The 25,918-nt window shown below is 49.6% G+C and overlaps 1 protein-coding gene across 6 annotated transcripts in view; it reads left to right on the top strand.

The window, feature by feature from the left end:
• Positions 1-25,918, top strand: part of SGMS1 (sphingomyelin synthase 1) — a 286,818-nt gene that overhangs the window by 238,539 nt on the left and 22,361 nt on the right. For all 6 annotated transcript variants that reach the window (XM_086679503.1, XM_086679502.1, XM_086679504.1 and 3 more), the window contains one exon: positions 8,174-8,952. In XM_086679503.1, the coding sequence (XP_086535629.1) occupies positions 8,348-8,952 (605 nt within the window). In that variant the 5' untranslated portion in view covers positions 8,174-8,347. The remainder of the gene's footprint in view (positions 1-8,173; positions 8,953-25,918) is intronic.

Raw genomic sequence — 25,918 nt, 5'->3', positions numbered from 1 at the left:
TTTCCCAGCATGCCTTGAGTGCTGCTACAGGGGTCTGTAGGACCCCGGATTAGGTCTGTAGGACCACGGATTATCCAGATGAATATTAAATATTCCTGCTGGGGTCGCCTGGGTGGTTCCCGTCGGTTAAGCGTCCGACTTCAGCTCAGGTCATGATCTCACAGTTCGTGGGTTCGAGCCCCGCGTCGGGCTCTGTGCTATCAGCACAGACCCCGCTTTGGATCCTCTTCCCCCCCAACCCCTCTCTGCCCCTTCCCCACTCGTGTGCTTTCTGTCTCCCTGTCTGTCTCTCTCTCTCTCTCAAAAATAATAAATAAATAAATAAATAAATAAATAAATAAATAAATAAATAAATAAAGTCAGTAAGTAAGTATAATAGTCCTGCTGGTTTCAGACTTGGGCAGCTTATCAGTTGGGTGGAACTGATCATCTTCAGAGTTTGGTAATTGGGTTCTGACAATGAAACCCCAGGGGAAACTGCAGTGATTAGCTGTCACTGGAGACGTGCATGGCTTTCCTTCCTGAAATGACAATAAGGCAGGGTTTCAGACAGTCAGTAGATAGCTGGATGGACGGGTATTGAAAGCCTGGATGACAGAACAGTGGTAATTCTGATGGTTTGTCATTGTTTTCTCTCTGGAATGATGGGAAATCTCTGAGACCAAACTTCTTTATGCACTTAGGTTCGGATCTGAGCTTTATCTTTGTTGATGGTTCGGCTCATATCCTGGGACCGTTCTGTTTTGGAAATAGGAGGACTCGGGAACCTAGTTATACACAGGAGGCAAAGAATCCACTTATTTGGAGAAATCTGCAAGCCCGCTTCTGATTTTGAAAGAAAGCTAATGTAAGAAGCATGTATTTTTAATTTTACAGTGTAGCCTCCATGTTTAAAAACAATATGCTTGAAGGAAAAACAACCCTTCTCTAAACAGAAGTAACATGTATCAGAGAAATTACAAGAGAGTGAAAAAAAATTAAGCAGAAACTTAGTTTACAATTTCAACATCCAAAGGTAACAGAAGCTGACATGTACCTTCTAGACTTCTTTTTTTTTAATGTTTATTTTTGAGAGAGAGAGAAAGAGTGAGAGAGAGAGACAACGTGTGAGCAGGGAAGGTGCAGAGAGAGAGAGGGAGACAAGAATCAGAGGCAGGCTCCAGGTTCTGAGCTGTCAGCACAGAGCCCAACGTGGGGCTCGAACTCACAAACCGCGAGATCATGACCTGAGCCACAGTCGGTCACTTAACCGACTGAGCCAGCCCCGTGCCTCTCGACTTCCTTTCTGTGGATAGTTGTGATACATGTATGGTCACAAAAATGGCTTCATTGTCTTTTGTAACCTGTTTGACAAATCTGCGTGTGTGTATCACTACAGCTATAGAAACATCGTCCGGTCTTTAGCGGAGGCTTAATTAGCATTCTGTTGTATGATGCTATATTTAATTCTCCCCGTAGAACTCTTAGGTGGTTTTTAATTTTTGCCACAGTAAGTGATTCTTTGAATTTTCTGGCTGCTGAATGTTTCTGTTCGGCCCTGGAATTACTCACATGAGCTCCTCTTGCTGGCGGGGGGGGCTCCCCTGGAAATGGATAACACGCGTATATTTCATACCATCAGAGAACAGCCACAACCGTGGAACAGCGTATCCAGTTGATTTGGCCCGTTTCTTGTCATGATGTCACTGTCCTGCTCTTGTCAGCCAAGAATCATCTCCTTCCCTCTGGGGCACTGGGGACTGAGACACCAGAATGGGTCCCTTTGGGAGGGGCCGTTTAAAGGGAGGCTGTCGGTGGGTTGTTCTAGGGCAACTGCTGAGAAAGAACTCGTTTCCAATCTGGTGAAATCTAAGTATCGGACTTCCTGAAATAGACAAGGTGTGGAGGAGAGGGAAGGGTGTGCCCACCTGAGGCTCTCCTAGCAGCCTAACTGGGCCACAGGCCCTTTCTTCTCGTCTCTAAGCAAAATCAGGCAGCGTGCACTTAGTTCAAGGAGCCTGAGGGGAGATTTCGTTTGCCAGTCAGAGTTTGACACTGGAGTTTTGAACCGTGCGTGTAACAGCAATCTACAGTAAAGGACGGTTTGAAGGTTAAGGCATCCAAAGTGATGTAAAATTTCTTCTGCTCTAGACTGAAGTAAACATGTAGGTCCTTCAGCAGAAGCGATACAGTTGTTACCCTAACCATTTTTTTCCTTCGGATAAGTACAGTTGTGAGAATTTTGCCTCTGTAGGTTAGCTCTTTATGTGTTAAACAGCAAAAAACAAAAAACAAAACAAAAAAAAAAACTATAGCTGATTAGATTGGAGAAAAGCATTCAGGAGTTCTCCACACTGAGTGAGAGAATTGGACACCTGTCTCTTGAGTATTGCAGAGGGCCTGGCCTGTGCTGCTCTAAAAGGTCCGTTAGGGGGGGTGGGAGGGAGGGGAGGGTGGGTGATGGGTATCGAGGAGGGCACCTTTTGGGATGAGCACTGGGTGTATGGAAACCAATTTGACAATAAATTTCATATATTGAAAAAAAATAAAATTAGAAAAAAATAAAAGGTCCGTTAGGTTACTGTTGCCTTTTATGGAAAGTTCTAAGGACGTAAAGACTTTTATCTGGACTTGTAGTGTTTACAAAAAGGCAGTTCATGTGTTTCAAGACTGTAATGTTGATTCTTAATTAGTGTTGCTCTTTAACAAGGCACCCACAGGTTAGGTTTGTGTCAAAAGTCTGAGCTATTACACACTCACCAAATTGTGGTCTCGCACAAAGTTGATTATTTGAGCTAGTAGAGCAAAATTCGTATAGAGCCCGTGTTACTTTTGCTTTTGCTTTTAAACATTTGATGCAGGAAGCAGAAAGAATTTAGCTCACTATATGCTTATAAGATTAATCATGCATGCACTGCTTGCTACTGTGATTTGCCATCGTTAGCATTCAGAAACATCTGGAACTTTGCTGTACTTTCTTCGCTGTCAGGGCAGCTATGTTCGTTCAATCTTGGGCCCTCCATGCCTTAAAAAAACTGTAAAAATTCAATTCAGGGGTACCTGGGTGGCTCAGTCGGTTGAGTGTCTGACTTTGGCTCAGGTCACGATCTCACGGTTCGTGGGTTCAAGCCCTGCGTCGGGCCCTGTGCTGATAACTCAGAACCTGGAACCTGCTTCGGATTCTGTGTCTCCTTCTCTCTCTGCCCCTCCCCTGCTTGCACTCTGCCTCTCTCTCTCTCTCTTTCTCAAAAGTAAATAGACATTAAAAATTTTTTTTAATTCAGTTCTTACTTTCATGACACTTCCTTTAATAAGTTCCTTGAAACTTTAAAGGTTAACTGACATTCAGTAAATAATTTTTTTACATTTTTATGTATTGCTTTATGTTATCCAAAGCACAGTCATGCACACATTCCTGAAACTAATGCAATAAGCAGATGGAATAAATCATTCCTCCACAGGAAACTGAGGCCTTGGGATTGGAGGAAAGTACAGAGTAATTATTAAAACTCAGATTTTTCAGGGGTGCCTGGGCGGCTCAGATGGTTAAACATCTGACTTCATCTCAGGTCATGGTCTCTCAGTTTGTGGGTTCGAGACCCACGTCGGGCTCTATGCTGACAGCTTGGAGCCTGGAGCCTGCTTCGGATTCTGTGTCTCCCCCTCTCTCTGCCCCTCCCCCACTCGTTCTCTGTCTTCCTCTCTCTCAAAAAAATGAAAAAACATTAAAGAATTAAAAAGAACTTAGATTTTCTGAGCAATTGTTGTGCACTGCGTTATGCAATCTTTCTTGAAAACTTGTGTTCATTGTTTAATTCATATCGTAGCTTTTTGTGAACACAACGATGTCTTATTTCTCGACAATACCAGACAATAAGATAATATAGTAGATTCTTTTTGAGCAGAGATAAACCACATACTCATAAATGACTTAGTTCTTTTGTTTGGTTAATGTTTTGTTTTCATTACCAGGCTAATTGCTTTAACATATTTGTCTGGTTGTAGAGAGCTGGCCTTGATAATGAAGTACAAATAGTTTATAGTGTGTTGTGGCACACTATCTGATGGCTTTTATAATTTTAAAGCCTAAAATATCTACTGTAAGAATGGGAGCCGGATTGTGTTAGCAGATTTCTTTTTCATTTAGTCTGGGTCTGAGAGAAACCTGCTGGGTATAGGATCCGTGATGAGTAGGAGGGGTTGTTCCTGCCCTCAGTCCTGTAGGACTCCATGATTTTGGTTTATAGACTCTTAGCCTGCCCCTCACACGTGTTCACATCCGTGAGGTCGTCGAGTACCTGCAGCGGGGGGCCCGGGACGCATGTTGGGTTCGGTCTCGCTGCAGACTGGCTCTGGTCTTCTGCAGGAGAGTTTAGACGCATCACCGCCCCCTGGACTCTGGTTTACTTCCGTCCGAAAATTGCCCATGAACGAGCGTCCCGGCACCTCTTCCCTCTCTCATCTTCCAGTATTTCGGGATATACCGAGTTTATGTCCAGGTTTTATTCTCTTTTTACTTTGGAATTCTGAGTACCCAGTCTAATGCGTTGAGCTCTGCGTTATTTCTGAACATCCTCCCCGTAATGGATTCGGGGCGACTTTTCTGGACGGGGGTAGTAGTTGTTTTCGGAGCTCAGCCCAACATGCAGTCTTCTGGGTCTAGATGGGAAAACACTTCTCAGAAACACTGCACCCTATCCTATCCTGTCCTATCCTGTCCTGTCCTGTCCTGTGCTGTCCTATCCTAAAGTGCGCATGTGGGGTGTCTGGGTGGCTCAGTCGGTTACGCATGGGCTCAGCGTTGGCTCAGGTCATGATCTCATGGCTTGTGGGTTTGAGCCCCGCACTAGGCTCTGTGTGGACAGCTCGGAGCCTGAAGTCTGCTTCGGATTCTGCATCTCCCTCTCTCTCTGCCCCGCCCCCACTCACACTCTGTCTTTCTCTCCAAAAATAAACATAAAAAAAAAAAAAAAAAGTGAGCGTGTGAGGCCAGCCACTTTGTCTCCCGCGGCTGGACCCTGGGGTGTCTGAGTAAGTCCTCACCTTTGAGCAGTGACCTTTGAGGTATTGAGTATGCCCGGCAGTTGCTTCCATGGAAATTTTCTTTTCCCCTTTTACGTGATCTTAAAATCGTCTGCAAGAAAATAGCATCTAGGCCTTTATTTTCAAGCTTCAAAGCTTGCTTGAAAAACAAAGGTTTCTTTTCTGAGGAAATTTGGAAGGCTGTTTGAACTCGTGTGTCAGAATGATTGGGCTTTAAAAATGCCATTTGGAGGTGGCAGCTTCAGTCCCTATTTATGAAATGTCACCGGGGGCCCAGTCGGGTGTCAGAAAGCAAGCAGGACATTACCAGAAGAACAAGACATATTTCTTGGCGTAATCAGTAGCTTTCATTCCTTTTCCCCCATGAGGTCCTCAGAGCAGGAGCAGCCCCAGGGAAGGTGGGCAAGGTTGTTGTTAATCCTATTTTCCAGAGGAAACTGAGGCTCGGCGAGGGTTCAGGACTTTGTCAGGAAGGGATGTAGCCAAGCAGGGGCCCGACTCCCGGCTCCCCGACTCACATAGGCGGCCGTCTTTGTGGGCACACGAGCCGGTTACATCACGTGGTCGCAGGTATCGGCGCGTCGGGATTCAGGGATGGGGATGGGGATGGGATTGGGAAGGACCTGAAGGACCAAGGGAAGAAGACCTTGGACTTGTTGGAGCGGAGTCGATGGCAGGGTGTGCGCGCTGGGGGTGAGTGCTGGGATGGCCTCGGGGAGGGGACAGCGCTGTTGTCCTCTTATCAGGGGAGCCGTCGCTGCATCTTGCTGCGTCTTGAGAGTTCCTGTGGCTGTCAAACTGCTGATGGGACTCACTTTTGTGACATCCGTGTTCCTCCATCTGCGAGCGTGTCTGACGGCCTCTATTGTCTCCTACCTTTGGCTGTTTTCCTGTTTTAAAGGTGATTAAGCCTTAGGAGGAGATTATCAGACAATTTCCTCATCAGAAAGAAGTGAAATCACGAGTTGGCATGGTCTGGTCTCTGTGGTCCCCTGCGGGTTCCCCTCTGGCCGACTTCCTACCTCCGGCAGGGGAAATGAGGAAGCCACACGAAAAGCCCTTTCATTCCCTTGGGCCTGAACTTTCCACCAGGATTTCTTCTCTAGAGTTCTTGTAGCCACTCCCACGCGCAGAAGGCCCCCTTGCCTCTCACTGTAACTCTGCCGGGGAGTATCTGGAGAGTTCCCCTTTCCTGTAGGACCTTCCGGCAGGACTCCCATGTGGCTTGTGTCTTCTCGTCACTGGGCAGGACTGGCGACGACTGACGCTCTTCTCTAGTGCTTTTCAAATGGCCAGAGGTCCACTTTGGTTTCATGTTTCCCTCTGAAGAATGCCCACCGCGTCCTCCTTGGCCATCCAAATGGTTTTCAAGCAGTTTGCAGCGTCAGTGGCAATGTCCGTAGGTCTTACTTTCCACGACCCCGTCTACATGCCGATAGATGTAAGGGGCATGCCCTGAGGTACTGAGCAGAGGTCGAGTGAGCACCTCCCAGCCCTTGCACAGTGAGTATGTGGATGTTCAAGATGGCAGTCCTCCCGCCCTCACTCGTGGTCTCGTGGGTGAAGTGCAGACAGACGCTTGCCACAGGCCGGTGGAACAGCAACGTGGATGCCCAGAAGAGAGAACACCCAATGTTTTTGCAAGGTCTGGAATATCTTGAGCTGTGCTGCCATTTGACTGGTTGTTATGGGGGTGGAGAAACTGGGAGTGGATGGCTGTCCACCTTGATTCCAGACTCTGATTCAGGGTACGGTAGAGACGAGTTTGGACTTTGCAATTGAAGACCTGAATTTGCGTCTTGTTTGTGCCATTGCCAATGTGCTCCTGGGGGAGTTGACAGGGATCGCTGGGGAAGAAAAGTGGTGGTGAGCAAGCCTCAGTGAAGTCAATTCGAGGAATCGTGGTAACCCGGTTGTGGTCCCGGACGATTTCCTGGAGCCTCTAACTCATGCACAGTCCCAACTGCCAATGCATAGTGCTGGCCCTCAGAGAGGACGTGCACTTCCTAGACGTCATTTGGATGATTTCTAAAGCGCAGAGCATTTTGTCAGATTATGATTCTACGAAGCATACTCGGGAAACGCGGTCATGACTCATTTCTAGCCATTAAACCTATTAATCTGTGCACGTTTTTTTTGTTGTTGTTGTTGTTTTGTTTTTGTTGTTTTTGTTGTTTTGTAGTTAGCACCACATTCACCTTTTGAGAAACAAAAGTTAGGCAGCTCTTGGACAGGGTGTTTCCATGGTGAGGGAAAGTAGACGTTAGCTATTGAATAGGATAGAAAATTTGAGAAAGAGGAAAAAAAGGATATGGGATCTCCAGACCCCTTCTAGTGCTCCAATTACATACGACTTTTCAAGGGAATACTTGACTGTTCGTTTCACAGATGAAGGCGCTGTTGACTCACATTATGCTTGGTCTTCCGCCGACCGCCGTTATTTCGCTAACCACAATCGTTTGTTCCAGAACGCGGTCTTTACTTCTAACGTGTTGTTTTGGATTTTAAGTGATTGTTACAACACTGATACGTGCTGATTACAGAAAACCAGCTGAGAGTAGAGTAGAAAATGACCCCACATTTGGAAAAAGGGATTCTTTGGTGTTTTTTCATGTGTAGGACTCTGCAGTTGTTGGACCAGATGCTCTCGAAGCTCAGCATTTCTGTGATTCTCTTGTGTCTCTGTGACGTTGCAGTGGCTTATGTACGTTTGAAGACATTTCTCCACCAGGTAGTTTGGTAGATTCGGCCACTTCGCCGCGTTATTTCAGATTATCTCAGAAAGTAGGTAGTAAGCACAGAGGGAATCCCCAACCTATACCGAGGCATATCCGGAGCACTGTTGGATGCTGGCTTAGAGAACATTCTTCGGTATCTGTCCGGGTCTAATCTAATGCTCCTTCAGGAACGATGGGCCAGGGAGACCCTGGACCAGGCCCTGCGGCCAGCTGCGCCCTCCCCGGCAGGTGGTTCTCCGGGTGCAGCCAGTTGCAACTTCCCTGGCAGGTGGTTCTCCAAGTGCGCGGGGCACCTTCCCCGGTAGCCGGTTCTCGGGGCGTGCGCTGTGCCTTCCCCCGGTGGCCGGTTCTCAGGGCGCGCCCCCAGGGACTGACGTGCGGCCCCCTCCTGACTGTGTCTCTTGCCTCCGCAGAAGGAAGACCCCCGGTGCACCATGAGGTGAGCGCGCTCGGGCGCCCAGAGCCCCGGAGAGCTGCGTGCGGGCTGCGGGAGCGGCTCCGCGCGTCTGGCCTCGCACGTCCCCGGCATGAGGCCGGGCAGCATGGGCGCGCCGCCGCGGGACCGCTGACCCCCGCCCGCCGGGACCATGAAGGAGGTGGCGCACTGGTCCCCCAGGAAGGTGGCAGACTGGCTGCTGGAGCACGCCATGCCCGAGTACTGTGAGCCCCTGGAACACTTCACGGGCCGGGACCTGATCGGCCTGACCCGGGAGGACTTCACGCGGCCGCCCCTGTGCCGCGTGTCGGCCGACAGCGGGCAGCGGCTCCTGGACATGATCGAGACCCTGAAGGTGGAGCAGCACATGGAGGCGCACAAGAACGGCCACGCCAACGGGCACCTGGGCGCAGGCGCGGCTGGCCCCGGCCTGCAGGCCACGCCCAACGGGGTGCCTAACGGCTACCGGAAGGAGATGATCAAGATCCCCATGCCCGAGCCCGAGCGCTCCCAGTACCCCGTGGAGTGGGGCAAGACCTGCCTGGCCTTCCTGTACGCGCTGTCCTGCTTCGTCCTCACCACGGTGATGATCTCGGTCGTCCACGAGCGAGTGCCTCCCAAGGAGGTGCAGCCCCCGCTACCGGACACGTTTTTTGACCATTTTAACCGCGTGCAGTGGGCCTTTTCTATCTGTGAGATTAACGGCATGATCCTCGTAGGACTCTGGTTAATTCAGTGGCTGCTCTTAAAATACAAGTAAGTGGGAAGCGAAAGCTCTGGGCCGCGGCGATTGGAGTGGGTGGGGGAGCGGTCCGGGGGGGCAGGCGTCTGGTGCGGGTTATTGGGCAGTGACGCTCAGCAGGAGAAAACCCTCGGACCCCTCCGGAGGGCACAGGCTCCTGCATCACGGAGGAGCCACCCAGCGTTGGTGCCATTAACCCCCCAAATAAATCGTTGACTGACCCGTGTGCCGTGACGGCTGCGTGGCTTTTCCCACGCAGGGTCAGACACGCAGACCCTCAGCAGTAGGGATTTAAGGACGTCTCGCACCCAGAACGCAGGACAGCCGTTCCAGGGTGGCCTGGGCTGTTGGAAAGACGGCACCCTTGGGAAATGACTGTGCATGAACCCGCACAGCTTTCCACCGTCCAGAATTCACAGCACTTACAGTCACGTGGGGCTGTTCCACTGAGGCTTCTCAGGAGCTTGCACAGGCACCTCCTTTTGGTTGCCGCTGGGTGCCAGGTGGCTTTCGTGTCCTAGGCTGTGCACTCAGTACGGACCCCTCGGGCGAGCTGGTTCCCCAGGCCCACAAAACCCACCTTGCCCCCATCGTCGGTGTCTGGCTTTTCCATTAGTGGAACGTTTTCGTGTTGCATGCGTGGGAGCTGGGAACCGATTTGCGACTGTGTCCAGCGGACCGCGTTTCATGACCCCCAGTGTGGTTGAGTTCAGTTAAGGAGATCATCTGAAATCAAGGCAACCAAGTGCAGACAGAGCCTGTGCTGAACTTTTATCCAAGAAATGATGAGTTTTTTTCCTGGTATGTTTTCTTATTAATTCTTATATAAAGACAGCATTTCTTATAAATTCTGTATCTGCCCGTGGAAGCGAACGCAGTTCCCCACCGCGTGCCGGGAAAGAAGGGCCTTACCCCTTTATAAGGGAAGTTGTTTAAGTGGCCGGTGCCGACTTTGGGGTTGGCCTGGCACTTCCACAGTAAACTGGGTTTGAAATACAAACCGTGGTCTGGGCTGCATTTGATTTGGCGGAAGACTTTCGTTCGCTTCGTTGTAATAGGCTGAGTAAGCAGGAGAGGCTCTAGAAGTGTGAGGTGCTGAGAATTTACTTAATGCGTTTTTTTTCAGCTGCCAGACTTCACATCTGCTTTTGACGTAAAAGCCCATGAGAAGAAAATGCCAGTAGGATTTCTGGGTTTTGTCTGATCTTTGTTATTTTGTTTACCCTGAGTTTGTTTTCTGGTTTTTCGTAAAAATTCGCACATGCAAGTAAATGATTTACTGCCCCAGAATGAAACCCTGCAGATCAGTCAACACTGTGTACAAGTTCGAATCTTTCACTTTTATTTAACTAATTTTTAATTAGTCAATTAATTTTTTTTAGGACCGTGCCTTTTCGATACTGTGCTCTTGTTCTGGGACGTGTCCCAACCATAGGGCTCATTTCTGCAAAGTGTGTTGCTATTCACATTCCTCTGGGCTGGGACTTGTCACACCTGTTTTTCTTGAAGCTTTCTGATTCTATGTTTTCCTGGTACTTCCTGCCACTGCTGCGGTCCCTTGTGTATTTAACTTTCTCAGCAGCTGTGGATCTGTGGGTGCTGAGCCCCCAGTGAGCCCCCACATGCTGGATGTTGTGGGGGAGTCTCTAAGTCTCCAGAGCTTTGTTTTCCTCACGGATAAATTAAGGGCCTCCTAGTCTAGAGAGTTGCTGTTATCCTGCAACTGTGTTTTATTCGTTTCTAACATGGTTCCTTTTTTTTTTTTTTTTTAAGTCTGTTTATTTTCGAGAGGGAGAGCACGTGGGGAGGGAACGGAGAGAGACAGAGAGACAACCGCAAGGAGGCTGGCCCCCCTTAGTGCAGAGCCCGGCGCGGGGCTCGAGCTCATCAACTGCCGGATCGCGATCTGAGCCGAAGTTGGACGCTTCACCGACTGACCCCCCCCCCCCCCCCACTGGGCACCCCTGTTTCTGACGTTATTGAATGGGCCAGTTATGTTTAAACACTGTTAGCCGCAGAGCATTTTTTTGTCCGGAACACATCCAAGTAAAGATTCTCTGAAGTCTTCTCTCAAGATTCCATGTGGGCAGCTGAGGGAGGCCGGCTGTTGTCGTGACAGTCCAGCCCCTGTCCTGCTCTCCGTGTCCTTCCTCGGGAGGCCTCTCCTGAGCGTGTGTGGCACAGCGGGTGCGTAAGAGGCAGGAAGAGCGATGGAGCGGGTGGGAATGAACCGGCTCCCTTCCCCTGGCCCGCAGGAGGAAGAGGAAAATGTTCTGTAGAGTCCGAGAGACCCCTTGTTTCCGGTGTGTGGCTCTTGTGGGGCAGCAGTTTTATTTATCCAGTGTGTTAGGGAAGCGGATCCTTCTGGTTCTGGAACGTTCTATGTAACAGAGCTAACTTGTCACTCTGTTTGTGCTCGACTCTCCTGATTCTTGCCCGGTGTCCCCAGTGTGCAAGGGGTTTGCCGCCTAAGAGCACATTTTACACAGCTCCCAGGAGTGAGGCCCGTTCAGCCAGTCATTCCCACAAGGCGTTTGACTTTCAGAGTGTCGAAGCCCTTCCGGGCGCCTGGGGGGCTCAGTCATTGGGCATCCGACTTCGGCTCAGGTCATGAACTCACAATTCGTGGGTTCGAGCCCCGCATCGGGCTCTGTGCTGACAGCTCGGAGCCTGGAGCCTGCTTCGGATTCTGTGTCTCTCCATCTCTCGGCCCCTCCCCTGCTCATGCTCTATCTATCTATCAAAAACAAATAAACATTTAAAAAAAAAAGGTACTTAAAAAGAAGTAAAAGTAATTAGGACACATGAGAGCTGGTCTCAGCAGGGTGCTGTCTTTGTGAAAATGCATCAAGCTATAGTTATAACTTGAGCACTTTGCTTTATCTATTTATGCTATACTTCAACAAAAAAGTTTACATTTAGAAACCAAAATACTGGGGTGCCTGGGTGGCTCAGTTGGTTAAGCATTGACTTCAGCTCAGGTCATGAACTCACAGTTTGTGGGTTCGAGCCCCGCTTCGGGCTCTGTGCTGACAGCTCAGAGCCTGGAGCCTGCTTTGGCATTTGTGTTTCCCTTTCTCTCTGCCCTCCCCCACTCGCGGTCTCTCTCTCTCAAAAATAAAGATTTAAAAAGAAAAGTCTCGGAGCCCTTCAAGGCATCAGCCTGTTCCTTCCTGCTTCTGTATCTTCCACTCCTCAGGGAAGGATCAGAGGCTGAAGCCATGGAGGATGATTGATTCACTGAGAGGTAACATCACTAAAATTTGGGCCACACCCCGTGATCACAAGCCCATCGGCAGGACGCGTGAGGTGCAAACCTTGACACGATATTGACACTGAGACGCGTGCTGCCCTTCTGTCGCCTGTGGGTGTCCTTTACTGTTAAACAGAAGTTTAACTTAAGTAGTTTTTTACTTAAAATATTTTTTTGCCTCCTTAACATGTCCCCCTCAGGTTTGTATGTACGTGTGTTTGTATATACGTATATTCACGTGGGATTTCCGTGACATCGCTAAGCGGAAGATAATAGTGCCCGTCCTTCGAAACTTTTTCTCCTTTTTTTTCTTTGCTTATTTACTTATTTATTTATTTATTTATTTATTTACATACAAGTTAGTTAGCATATAGTGCAACAGTGATTTCAGGAATAGATTCCTTAGTGCCCCTTATGTGTTTAGCCCATCCCCCTTCCCACAACCCCTCCTGTAACCCTCAGTTTGTTCTCCATATTTAAGAGTCTCTATTGTTTTGTCCCCCTCCCTGTTTTTATATTATTTTTGCTTCCCTTCCCTTGTGTTCATCTGTTTAGTATCTTAAATTCTTCATATGAGTGAAGTCATATGATATTTGTCTTTCTCTGACTAATTTCACTTGGGATAATACCCTCCAGTTCCATCCACGCAGTTGCAAATGGCAAGATTTCATTCTTTTTGATTGCCGAGTAATACTCCATTTGTGTGTGTGTGTGTGTGTGTGTGTGTGTGTGTGTGTGTGTGTGCGTGTGTGTGCGTGTGCGTACACACATACATACATACATACATACATACATACATACCACATTTTCTGTATCCATTCATCCGTTGGTGGACATTTGGGCTCTTTCCATACTTTGTTGTCAATAGTGCTGCTATAAACATGGGGCGCTTGTGTCCCTTCAAAATAGCACACCTGTGTCCCTTGGATAAATGCCTAGTAGTGCAATTGCTGGGTTGTAGGGTAGCTCTATTTTCAATTTTTTGAGGAACCTCCACACTGTTTTCCAGAGTGGCTGCACCAGCTTGCACTCCCATAGCAGTGCAAAAGGGTTCCTCTTTCTCCACATCCTGGCCAACATCCGTTGTTGCCTGAGTTGTTAATCTTAGCTATTCTGACAGGTTTGGGGCAGTATCTCATTGTGGTTTCGATTTGTATTTCCCTGACGATGAGTGATGTTGAGCATTTTTTCATGTGCCGGTTGGCCACCTGGATATCTTCTTTGGAGAAGTGTCTACTCATGTCTTTTGCCCATGTCTTCACTGGATTATTTGTTTTTAGGGTGTTGAGTTTGGTAAGTTCTTTATAGATTTTGGATACTAACCCTGTATCTGATCTGTCATTTGCAAATATCTTCTCCCATTCCATCGGATGCCTTTTGGTTTTACTGATGGTTTCCTTTGCTGTGCAGAAGCTTTTTATTTTGATGAGGTCCCAATAGTTGATTTTTGCTTTTGTTTCCCTTGCCTACGGAGACCTGTTGAGTAAGAAGTTGCTGGGGCCAAGATCAAAGAGGTTTTTGCCTGCTTTCTCCTTAAGGATGTTGATGGCTTCCTGTCTTACATTGAGGGCTTTCATCCATTTTGAGTTTATTTTTGTGTATGGGGTAAGAAAGTGGTCCGGGTTCATTTTTCTGCATGTCGCTGTCCAGTTTTCCCAGCACCATTTGCTGAAGAGATGGTCTTTATTCCATTGGATATTCTTTCCTGCTTTGTGAAAGGTTAGTTGGCCATATGTTTGTGGGTCCATTGCTGGGTTCTGTATTCCATTCCATTGATCTGTTGTGCCATGGAACTTTTTCATCTTTAAAATCGTGCATAATGTCGTCTCCCATTTAGAATTGGACTTTGAAGCCATTGACTAGGAAAAACTCCTTGGAAATCTCTGCATTTGTGTCAGACTTGCCTGCAACAGGTATCCCTTGTTTTAAGAAAGCAGGACAGAGAACATGTCACCCCTGACAGATGCGGTAAGGGTTCCTCACGCGTGGTTGAATCCCAGCTAACACGGTGGTGCCTGTGTGTGATACGTGTAGCTGAGCCCCCGGGACCTTGTGAGCCCCCGACAGAGCAGAAGGTCAAGGAGCAGGATGGTAGACTTTCCCAGTCAGTCAAGGGTCTCCCAACCCCCAGAGAAATGCTTGTGGCTTAGAGCGGCATCCTCAGGTGCCACAAACTCAACTTGTCCCAAACCAAGTCACCATCTTTTTCTTCCGGTCCTCCGCGTGCGTGGGCAGTGGCATTGTCTAGAAGCCTACGGCATGTCGTGGATTTACTTAGAAGCCTGTAGCGTGTCGACTTGCGTCACACAGACAGCCACTGCATTCTGGCGAGTCTGACTTCAGGTTCTGTACGTCTTTCTGTTGCTGCCTAGTGATGTGTGGTGGGTCCTCAGAGGGAGGCCTAGTTCCTCAGCATGCAGTTCGGGGTCCTTCAGGGTCTGGCCCCAGTCCTGCCTCATCTCTGACTACCCTGCTCCAGTTTCCTGGGAACGCTCCATGCCCCCGTCCCAGTGCTTTCTCCTCGTTGCGGGTGGTCTCCCTCGCTGCCGGGTTTTAAGTCCCTGAGGGAGAGGCCTCGGTCCCACTTGTCACTCATCTTTAGGCCCCGCTGCCGGGTATGGAGAGTGACACACAGAAAGTGCTCATTTAAAGTTCATTTGTTCCTTCAGCTTGTCTTTACTGAGCAGCCTGTTAGGTGCCAGGCACTGTCACAGACCCTGAGGCTGCAGCAGAGGCCCCGGTGTCCTCGCGGAGCTTGTATTGTGGCCAGCGGGAAGCAGGCAGTGAGCAAATGAATACGTGATTCCAGGTAGCGTTCAGGGAAATGGAGGAAAATAAAGAAAGCACTGTAACGGGTTAGCAAGGGGATGACGATTTAGATACGGTGATTAGAAAAGTCAGTTTAGGGGCTCCTGGGGGCTCAGTCGGTTGAACATCCGACTTCTGCCCAGGTCACGATCTCGCGGTTCGGGAGTTCGAGCCCCGCATCAGGCTCTGTGCTGACAGCTCAGAGCCGGGAGCCTGCTTGGGATTCTGTGTCTCCCTCTCTCTCTGCCCCTCCCCTGCTCACGCTCACTCACTCTCTCTGTCTCTCTAAAATAAATAAAATAGTGAAAAAAAAGAAAAGTCAGTTGAGCAGACACCTGAACCCAAGTGAGGGGAGCACCCTGCGGTGTTGGGGGCAGGAGCCATGCACACAGGAGACGCAACAGGTGCAGCGGCCCCCGGGCTCACTGGAGCAGCAGCTCAGGGCGCGTGCGGCCCACTGAGCTGAGAGGAAGCCGCGACTCAGACGGTCAGCCGGGTGTGGACGGTGGGCGAGCGGGGACGTTGTGGGCCACGGATAAACAGGATGCTGTTCTGAGTGTGGTGACAGGTCGTCAGAGGAGAATGACGTGAACGGGTCACGTCATAAAGGAGTCGCTCCGAGGGGCGCCTGGGTGGCGCAGTCGGTTAAGCGTCCGACTTCAGCCAGGTCACGATCTCGCGGTCCGTGAGTTCGAGCCCCGCGTCAGGCTCTGGGCTGATGGCTCAGAGCCTGGAGCCTGTTTCCGATTCTGTGTCTCCCTCTCTCTCTGCCCCTCCCCCGTTCATGCTCTGTCTCTCTCTGTCCCAAAAATAAATAAACGTTGAAAAAAAAAAGTTGCTCCGGCCACAGCATAGAGTGGACGCGAGGCCATTCGGGACGCATCGCAGCAGCCAGATGGACCGTCGCCGTGACTTAGACTCACGTGACATTTGAGTAAACCTTGTTGCTCTAGAAGCCACGGCTGCGAGTACATGTGGGCTCCCGTATGTTTTATAGCCACAACACTGGCTTCGGCTGCAGAATTTCTCATATAAGGCTTTCAGGTCTGTCTGTGAACTGCTGAATTTTATATAGCATTTAATGAGGAGCTGGAATTCACTAACGAGCTAAGGAGCTCTCACTAAGGAGCTCTCACCACCTTGCTTGAACATACCCAATCACACGTTCATCCTGACAGGTGTTTGCTCCTGTGGCTTCTTTTGGACCAGATACTTGTCTAAAAGGTGTAGTGCAAGCCCGTTGGGGCTGGGGGTGGGGATTGTGTAAGAACGAATTAAGTATCGCAGGATATATTATTGGCCCCACTGCCGGAGAGAAGATTTGAAGAGAAAAAGGAGCCACTGGAGAGTTGGGTCCTGGAGCGCAGTCGCAAGAGCTCAGTGCTCGAGACAGCCTGGGCCTGCCGTAGAACATTCCGGCATAAAGAGTTAGAAGGTTAGAAGGAGTCACAGAGGGAGACTGCCGCCATGAGTCTGTCCTTTGACGGTTGGGGCCAAGACGAAAGGCGAGGAGGGAGAGGGTGCCAGCAGAGCCCGCTCAGGACCGTCTCTGGGGCCTCGCTGACCTACGGGAAGAGGCAGGTGCAGTTTTCCCGGCCGGCTTCCCCGGGATGGCACCCAGGGCACCGGGACGGCATTCTGGATGGCGACAGCAGCGTGCGGGTGACGTTCAGACCACGCGGGAAAGGACTTGTTTCGTATTCTGTCCTTTGATAAGCGCTCTGGCCTCGCGGGCGGCGTTGATCAGGAGGGTCATGTGCCAGCCTGAGGACGCATCCGCAGCCTTCACCTCGTCCCGCGAGTGGGATCTAATCTCCCGCCGATGAGCAGCCACTGTATTTTGGTTCGTGTCTTACTGCACAGGCTGGACCCTGTGCCATAACATTTACCGTCTGTTCTGCCCCCTTCTTGACTGCCCTGCACCCGTGCTGCTCCTCACGGGTAGTTAATTGGATCTGAGCATTTACCTCTTGGCTCTTCCGTAGTCCCCAGGGTCCTTTATGGCCACGGTTACTGTCCATGTCTGGCCGGGTCTTCGGTGGTTGTGGTTAAGCTTTTCAGAGCTCTGCGTTCAGAGCGTCTGCGATGAAGCTCGTGTCCCCATGTTCCCAGGCGACAGAGTTCATTTTCCAAGTTCCAGAAGAGCCCTTTCTTGAGGCCGTTGCCCGCTGCTGTAGACAGACCTCATGCTGAGGACCACGAGGCTGGTCTGCTGGGACGTCCAGACATCGTTCTGTCGATCTGTTGGTCAGGAGGTCCTGCAGACGGTGGCCTGCCAGGGCCCAGCACCAGCACGGCCGAGCCGCGTGGGGGTTCTCTTCCGCCCAGGCACCGTCAGTTTCTGAAAGGGTGTGTTGTCCAAACTCCAGGTATACAGCTCAGAAGGACACACATTCCCCCATGTTGGTGCAGTGCTGGAGTTGGGGCGGGGGGGGGGGGGGGACACCTGGCTCATTTAATTGACTGGTCGGCTGTCGTGTTCTTTGTCAGCAGTGAAGCAAGACGAGGGCTCAGGGACCCGCCTTCCCGCCTTCGCCCCCCTCTGCACACAGGCTGCGTCTGGGACGTGAGCCCCCCCCATCTCTTTTCTTTTGCACCTCCCGTCCGTGTGGCCAGCACTCAGGGTCGCCCCGTTCGAGTGGCACATTCCAGACCAGCTGAGGTCAAGAATTGGTTTCGACGTGCGTCCCGTCATTTAACCCCGTCAGTCCTTAACGTAATTGGCGGCTCCCCTTTCTCAGCGAGGGAAGCCGAGATGCAGGGTTGACTTGCCACAGGTCCCACGGGGAGTGAGTTGGGGCCGGAAGGCTCTGCGGCAGAGAGGCAGTCTAGAAGTGCCCCTGTCCTGTGGAGACACGCTTTCTTAGCTGATGCGGTGGCACGAGACGGCGTGATTAGGACAGACAGACAGACAGACCGAAGACGGATCCCCTGTGTTGAGCGGCAGGGTTGATGTGTCCTCGCCCACCGTGCGGAGACACGTGTGCCTGCCCCCCCCCCCCCCAACCCTGACAGTGGTCTTGCTGTGCCACCGTGCTTTGTAGGAAGTGCACTTGGCTCCATGCTGGCCGTGTGCCGCCCTGTCACCTCCCACGTGGGCCCAGCTCACCACCGCTCTGGGAGATCCCCTCGGCCACCAGTTTCAGTCACGCTTTTCCCCCGGAGACCGCCGACCAGGGGCGCTCAACCTTATTCGCTAATGGCAAGTTAGCCATTCGTTTCTGGCAAGTTCTCTCCCCTTTGATTGCAGCCCTCCCACCAGCTGGGCTGCAGGACCTGGGCTGAGATCCTGTTTCCTTTCCTTTCCTGAGGACCTTCTCTGTCCCATTATCTTCCCCAGCGATCCTGACCTCCCAGGTTTCCACGGGAGCTGCTTCAGCTCCTCTGATGGGGACATTCCTTGCAGAGGAGGGGGCCGTCACTCTAGGAGCTGGGTGGTGGACTCAGTCCCGGCTCGGCCTGACTTCTCATTCCCACGGTGGCTGACAGGCGGTCTCCTCGTATTTTCTCTTGTTTACCGGGTTAGATCTCAAGACCTAAATGCTAGTCTAAGTCCTAGGAATTCTAGGGAAACTGGATTCACCCTGCAGAGCTCCCTAAATGCTGGAATCACAGCAGTTTAGGTTTTAAGTTAACATAAATGTTGTAAGAGTTTTTTCCACCAAGACTTAAGAGAAAAGGGGGAGAGAGCGAAACTAAAAGTACACAGGCACAATAAATGACCATTTTCATGGGTCGATTTTTATTTATAACGCTAAAGAAAACTAAGTAATGCAGCTTGCCTCTAGGCAGATTAGAAGTGAAACAAAAAGAAAACAGAAGTTACCTGTCGGGTTGCCAAACATAAACAATGGGTTTGTAGCCCTTGGGATATTTTTCTGTGTGCTCAGAAATGTGTAATCTGTACATGAGTGGGTGTTTAAGCAGTATTAGGTTCACCTTCTTTCTGTTTTATAGCACACCCAGGCATGCTCTCTCCCAGACCATTACTTACCCATGGTCTGATTTGGAAGTCACCGCATTTGTCCCCTGCCAGCCTGTCGGCACTGCGATAGTGACAGGCACCCAGTTACGCAGCAGATCTTACTTGTGGAAGATCACCTGTCCCTGCAGCCACTTACTGTACTAACCGAGTAGATCTGGTCAGGTTGCAGAATTACCGTAGTGGCATTGTCTCCTTCCTGCGAGATGGGAGTGAGGCGGCAATGTCTGTCCCAACACTGTCCTGTGGGCTGAGGTGACCTGTCTGAAGTCCCTGCCTGAGTCCTTGACACCCTCTTGGTTCCCAAGCCTAACCCACCACATCCATCTTAGTAAGTGGCATCCCACCCTTCCTCACCACCTCTGTGGCCGCCCTGGATCTGCCACCATCCTCTCTGGGCTGGGCTGTCACAGGAGCGTCCCCCCCCCCCCCCCGTCTCTCTGTTCCTGGTCCCGCTTCCCCTGATACACTTGTCAGCCTGGCAGCCCGTGTGTGTCACCGTGAGAGTAAGCAGGTGTACGTCCCTCTTCCCCCAGCTACGACAGCTTTGAGGTCAGAGTGCTCGTGCCGACCCGGGGGGTCCTCCCAGGTCTCCTGTCCTCAGACGTTCTACTCCACCACCCCTCACCTGTCAGCAGACGCCCGCACACGCTAGCCTCTGTCTGGAATCTCCTGCCACGGACATCCTCCTGGCTAACCCCCATTCACAGGGACGTCTCCTCCGACCCGCGTAGCCCCAGACTGCAGTCTGCCTTCCCCCACACCCTCGCTCAGTTTGACTGCCTCGCTCTCTAGATAAAATGCTCTGTATTTTGCTTATTTGTCTTGCTAGTTGTCCGCCCCTTCCACCGCTAGGCAAGCACCCAGGCCGGCTTCCCGTCCGTGCTGTGCAGCACAACATTCCCAGTGCCCAGCACGTGTATTTTTATTACGTGAACAAATACCAAAATCTTAAAAAATTTGAAGTAATCTCCATACCCAACGTGGGGCTCGAACTCAGGACCCCAAGAGCAAGAGTCGCAGGCTCTACCGGCTGTGAGCCAGCCGGGCGTCCCTACGTGAACAAATAAATAATAGCAGCGGCTAACGTTTATTGAATGTTGCCCTATGCTCATCACCGTGCCAAAAATTCAGTGTTAGCCACTGCTGCTGATGTATGTGCTTATTTCGGTTTTAGAAACCCTCTGAAACCCTCTGTGAAAAGGAGAGTGTGTTACTTTTAAGGTTAATCCATTAGCCCCAGAGCAAACATCAATAATCGTTCAGTTCTGCTAGCTGTGATAGAACCAGCCCCTAAAAAGGCGATTCAAGGTGGTAAGTTTTGATGTAGGAAAGATGTGAGTGTACATATACCTATATGCATCATGTGTATGCATGTAGGTATTTATGTATATGATGCATATATGTTATGTACACGTAAGATCTATGAATTTGGGTATACCATGTATGTGCTTGCATTATGTGTGTGCGTATAGCTATGTGTTATATGTATGTATATGTAACACAAGCACACATGTTTATACACACGTATATACGTGTACACGTGAACATATATCATTTTTGTTAATAGCCTGAAATACCAACAAGAAACGTAACTCCTTCTGTTTTGCACATATAGATCTAGCAGTTTCTGGAAGACACTTGATGTTAATTCTTCACAACTGTTCCAGGCAGATCATATTGATATCGTCTCTCATATCTTGTAGAGTAACATTTTTTTTCTTTACCTTATGTTACAGTCTCTGTTTAACCCAGGAAATGATAATGTATATATCGATATATTGAGTGGGGACAGTTTTATAATATGACCTGTTCTTTGCTAATTCCTTAAGCCAGTGTGGATCGTTTCCTGCTTGTAATCAATTATTGTATTAGAGTGCACATCTTCTACATGGAGCTTAAGAAAAAAAACCTAAGCCATTGCCTTTTTTTTTTTTTCTTTTGCCCTGACCATTTCTTTAGTGAAAAGAACAGCTGGTTGAAACTCCAGAGACCAAGGGCCCATGTGGTTCTCATTGACTGGCTCTGGCCCCAGGCTAGTACTTGAACTTTTTACATCCTAATTTTTCCTTCTGTAAAATGGGACAATAACATATGCTAAGCAGGAATGTGGTTAAAATAATTAATACCAAAGATGTAAAATTTCTTTGAGATGGCTCATTAAAAGGGAGAAAGGCATTCTGCATGCACAGACACCTGTCTGGGCGGGGTCTGTGAGCACGTCTGTCTCCTGACTCACAGGCTGTGCCATCCACCCTTGCGGGTGCCCAGGAAATATTAAATGAGTTACAGATCTTTGGGGGGGGGCATGCACGTTTGCTCTTTGTCCCACGGCATTTACCCTGTCCCTTTTGTGTGTTTCACAAACCTTTCCTTGGATTTTCTTTCCCAAAGTAGTGAGTTAAGCTCCAGGTTTTCATGGCTGTCCGTCCACCTGGACCAGTCTGGACCCGGGTGAGGGCTGTGAAGACACGGGACGGCGGGGGGCGGCTCGGTCCCAAGCTGCGGGGATCTGCGTGGATGCAGCCATCCTAGCAGGTGTTGTGAATGTTACTGCACGTGCCGGAAGGTGCAGAGTGAGTGTCGGAGGCGAGTTAGTTCTGGCTGATAATGGACGAGTTTAAAGGACAGTCGTTTACGGAAGGAGGCGGGAAGGGCCTGTCAGAGGCAATAAAGAAGCGATGTTCTGAGGCCCAGAGCCGCGTGGTCTGGCCAGTGTCGCAGGTACCACCGTGAGCCTCACTGGGACTAAAAGAGAGGCCCAGCCGTGTGTAAGAGCTTCCCCTGGTAGAAGGGACGAGCCCCTCTGTTGCTAATGGCGGTGTCAGCATCACGTGAAATATACCATAAAGTAGAAGCAAAGTTCAAGAGTGGTGCAGAGGATGAAGTGGCTCTGTCCATTTGGGGACATCTGGAAGGCTTTGGGCAGAGATGGCATTTGGGGTGGGTGGCTGGGATTATTGCAGACGGGATAATGGCAGAGGCCAAGGAGAGAGATGCAGGGCAAACGCAAGAAGCTAGGGTTTTAGAGAATAATGAGCAGCTTCTTTTGCCCCGGGGAGTGGGCTTTGTGTCTGCCAGGTAAGGCAGCTGTGGGGTCTGGTGGAGGGGACTTTGAACTTGAGTAGGCAGTGGTGAGGGGCTGACATTATCCAGGGAACCCAAGGGCTGGTGGCAAGGAAGTAAAGGGAGGAGAACATTTAAAACCTGTTGGAGTTTGGAGGGGCACCTGGGTGGCTCAGTCGGTTAAGTGTCCAACTTCAGCTCTGGTCTCGTGGATCGGGGGTTCGAGCCCCACATTGGGCTTTGTGCCGACAGCACGGAACCTGCTTCTGATCCTGTCCCCCGTCTCTCTCTGCTGTTCCCCTGCTCGTGAGTGTGTGTGCGCGCTCCCTCTCTCTCTCAAAAAAAACAAAACAAAAAAACCCCACTTTGGAGTAAATGTCCACAGAGCATGGGAATGGGGCGGGGGTGGTGAAGACATTAAAACACAAGGATGGGATAGAGCATACCAGGGAACTTCTCCAGAGTCTCCTGCCAGAGGACGGAGTGACAGGCAGCATCCTGGGAACCGAGCGGATGGAATGGCGGGCACAGAGGTCCTACCTGAGGCAGGAGGGACTTTGCACAGTAGATTCCAAGGGCGCCAGTGGCAGCGGACTGGGGTTGAATCTGGACGACAGCGGCTGGAACGGCGGGACGTGAGGTTGGACAGAGGCGGGCCGGGCTGTCCCCGGGCCTCCTGGGCTTGGTAAGGGCTTCGGATCGAACTGTAAACGTATTTGGCAACCACTGAAGGGGGTCAGAGGCCGTGTTCTGTTTATCTGTTTCCAAAAACATGATCCTGGCTCATCCGTGTGGAAGGGATTTTAGGGAAGCACGGGTGGAGTTAGGGACAACAGGTGCCAGGTCATTGTGTGGGAGTGCGGGCGAGACGGAACACCGAGGCGTGGCTGCCGTTCCAGACCCGCAGATCGAACCCCAGCGGGTAAGCAGACGTGGCCGTGCATGGTGGTAGACGCCTTTAGTGCTGGAGATCTAGATGGATCTGGTCCCGGACTGTGATAACTAGTGTGCCTACTAATTATCATCAGAACTCTTATCTTTTAGAGTTCTGGTCGATAGGAAATATGACGTAAAACCCTAACTTACTGAAAAATCTGAGTTAAGTAGATTTTTAAACGTGATTTAAATGTGTTAGGATGTCACCTCATCTGTAGGTGCACAGAGTGTGTGCTCCAGGTAAAATTGGGGTTCCTTACACAATTTGACACCCATTTCCCGAGTCTTTTCGTGTCGTGTGATATATTTGTACTTCGGCTTAAACTCAGAGCCTCAGTTTCCCCATCTGTGAACTAAGGATCGTATTGCGTTGCAGGTTGCCTTCAGAGCTAAATGGCACAGAGCCTGGCATATGGGAGAAATCTGGCAAAATCCTGGTTACTGTTCGTAACAGCCTGGAAAGACACCTCAGTAGCATTTCTCTGATCCGTGAGGAGGAAGCGAGGTGTCCTTTTGCTGGTGAGGAAGTAATTTTCAAGGAAATTAGTTGCGGTGGCCCAAGTCACCAGGTGCACCTTTGTTAGAGGCCGAGCACCCGTGTGATGCCCTCAGAGCGCCGGGTCTGCGTGGCGGACCCACGACTGCGCCACAGACGACGGGCCTCCCTGTCCTGTCCCTGTCACGTGTGCTTCTCTTGTTTCTCGCTTCTTGGATTGTTGTCCACTGCCGTGTTTCAAGGCCTGTTGGTTCTAAGGGCCAGAAGCTTCCATAAAGAGCAGGCAGACCAGGTCTGGGCTCTGAAAGCATTTGTACGTTTTCTGGCTGTGGATTAGCTGAAAGAGACAGCTTGTGGGAAACAAAAGGACTCTCCAGTGTTTTAATTTCACACTGTAGTGTGTTGACTTCTTTCAGCCTTTTTTCCTGTAGAACTTTACAGACCGTTGTGCCAGGTGCTAAAACCCACCTAACTTTGGTAGTATTTATTCAGATTCTGAGTACTTTTTTCCTTTCTAAATTAGGGATGCTGAAAAGTTCACAGTCACCTGTTCTAGACATGACATCTCCTCTAACAAGTCTTTAATAATTATCTGTAAAATAGTAATTAGTGCTTTTATTCTTGTACTCTTATAATCACATTTCACCAACGTGGATTGTTTTTGGTTTTTTTCTCTCTCTCTCTCAGGAAAAGTTGTAAGGGCCTATTAGTCAAGTAGTCCACAGACAAACAGATAGTCACGGCCAAAGACAAGTACCTGAGGAGGTCATGGTCAGGGCACAGTGTGAGCGGACGGGGACCAGGCTTCTCTCCGGCGGGAAAGGAGAGATGACCCCATGCGAGAAGAACACCTCTGTGGTGTCGACAGTTAGCGATGTCTTGTTCTTGGCATTTGCCGGATTTCTCGTAATATCTCATTAACACTTTCTCTGTGGCTTTTTTGTTGCCTCGTTCCATTTTTAACTGCTGTAAACCTTTTTAAAAAACACATCTCGAACTTTTGAACCTCTAAGAAAGTAAAACATTCTAACGTGTGAAATTTTTGATGAAGGAATCAGCACCTTAAGTATATACATTTCTTTGAAACACTTTTATGATCTACTTTCTTAAGTTTGTGGGGGGAGATCCTAGCTTAACTTTATATGTTGAAGATATTCTAAGATTAATTTTTAAAAGATTAAGTGATTCTCACAGCCACTTTCAACTCGTGGCCTTGTCAGTACTGATGAAGTCACGTGATAAATTCATTTGATTGTTTTCACTTCAAGTCAAAGAGTAAATGTGACTGAATCTTCGATGTTTGTTACTTTTAATTTTTTTCTTTTTTTTTTTAAGGTTTACTTATTATTTTATTTATTTTTATTTATTTATTTTTTTTGAGAGAGAGAGAGAGAGAGAGCACAAGTGGGGACGGACAGAGAGAGAGACAGGGAGAGAGAGAATCCCAAGCAGGCTCCATGCTCCGTGTGGAGCCTGACGCGGGGCTCGATCAGATGACTGTGAGACCTTGACCTGAGCCTAAATCAAGAGTCCACCACCCAAGCTCCCCTTACTTAAAAATTTTTTTTTTAATTTTAATTGTAGTCTTTACCCAGATTAACTGGTAGCAGTCACTTTGTTTTTCTACCCCTAGAGAGATAAACAGATCTGAATAAACAGTTTTGTGTCTTAGGTCTTTCTTGTGTACGTCAAGTGAAATTGCAAATAATTCTGGTTGGTTCGGGCTGGGTGGTGAGAGAGGGCATTTCCTTCTGAAGTAAGATAATCTTTATAATTCACTTTGGTGTTTCGAGTGTTCTCGGTCAGACATTCATGGGGTACATATTGTTCTTTACTATTGTCCTTCTCTGTATTGTTTAATTGTATCGTGCCTTTTGTCGTACCGGGAGGCACATACCTTTACAAGACAGCTCTGTGCTGGGTAAATTCTTGCACTTGGAGGTGGTGTGAACAGCTTCGCTAAGAGAAAGTAACACCACCTCTGTGGTGAGCAATTCTGACCCAGTTTCTGAAATGTGGGTGAGGGGGTAAAACACCCAGACTCCATCCATATGTCGTAAGTAACATACACCAACAGGTGCAGTTAGGAATGAAATGCCAGTGCAGTTGCGTGGGTTACTTTGTTCTTCTTTCTTACTCCCACAGCTGGCCCGTTACTGAACCTATTACTTTTGTTCCTCTCGTTACCACCAAAAATACGGGTGGCACCAAGTTCTCTTTCTAGTCCCCACTGCAGTAGGGATGTCCATCCTGCCTAAGAATCGAACAACACTGTAGACGGTAGAGTGACTGAACGCCCAGGGTCCGAAAGGAAAGCCTGGCCCCTGTGTCTCAGACTTTTTTGTGTGTTTAACTCCGGCCGATCCAGGCCAAGGAAACCCTTTAACTGCTCATGGCGGAGGGAGGAGCCCCCAGGACCGAGATCGTGGCCTGTGGAAG

The sequence above is a fragment of the Puma concolor genome, chromosome D2, assembly GCF_028749965.1.
Source record: "Puma concolor isolate L17-30 chromosome D2, mPumCon1.1.hap2, whole genome shotgun sequence".
In the NCBI taxonomy this organism is placed as follows: domain Eukaryota; kingdom Metazoa; phylum Chordata; class Mammalia; order Carnivora; family Felidae; genus Puma; species Puma concolor.
The sequence above is the reverse complement of the archived record's forward strand: the minus strand, read 5'-3'. Positions and strand labels throughout refer to the sequence as shown.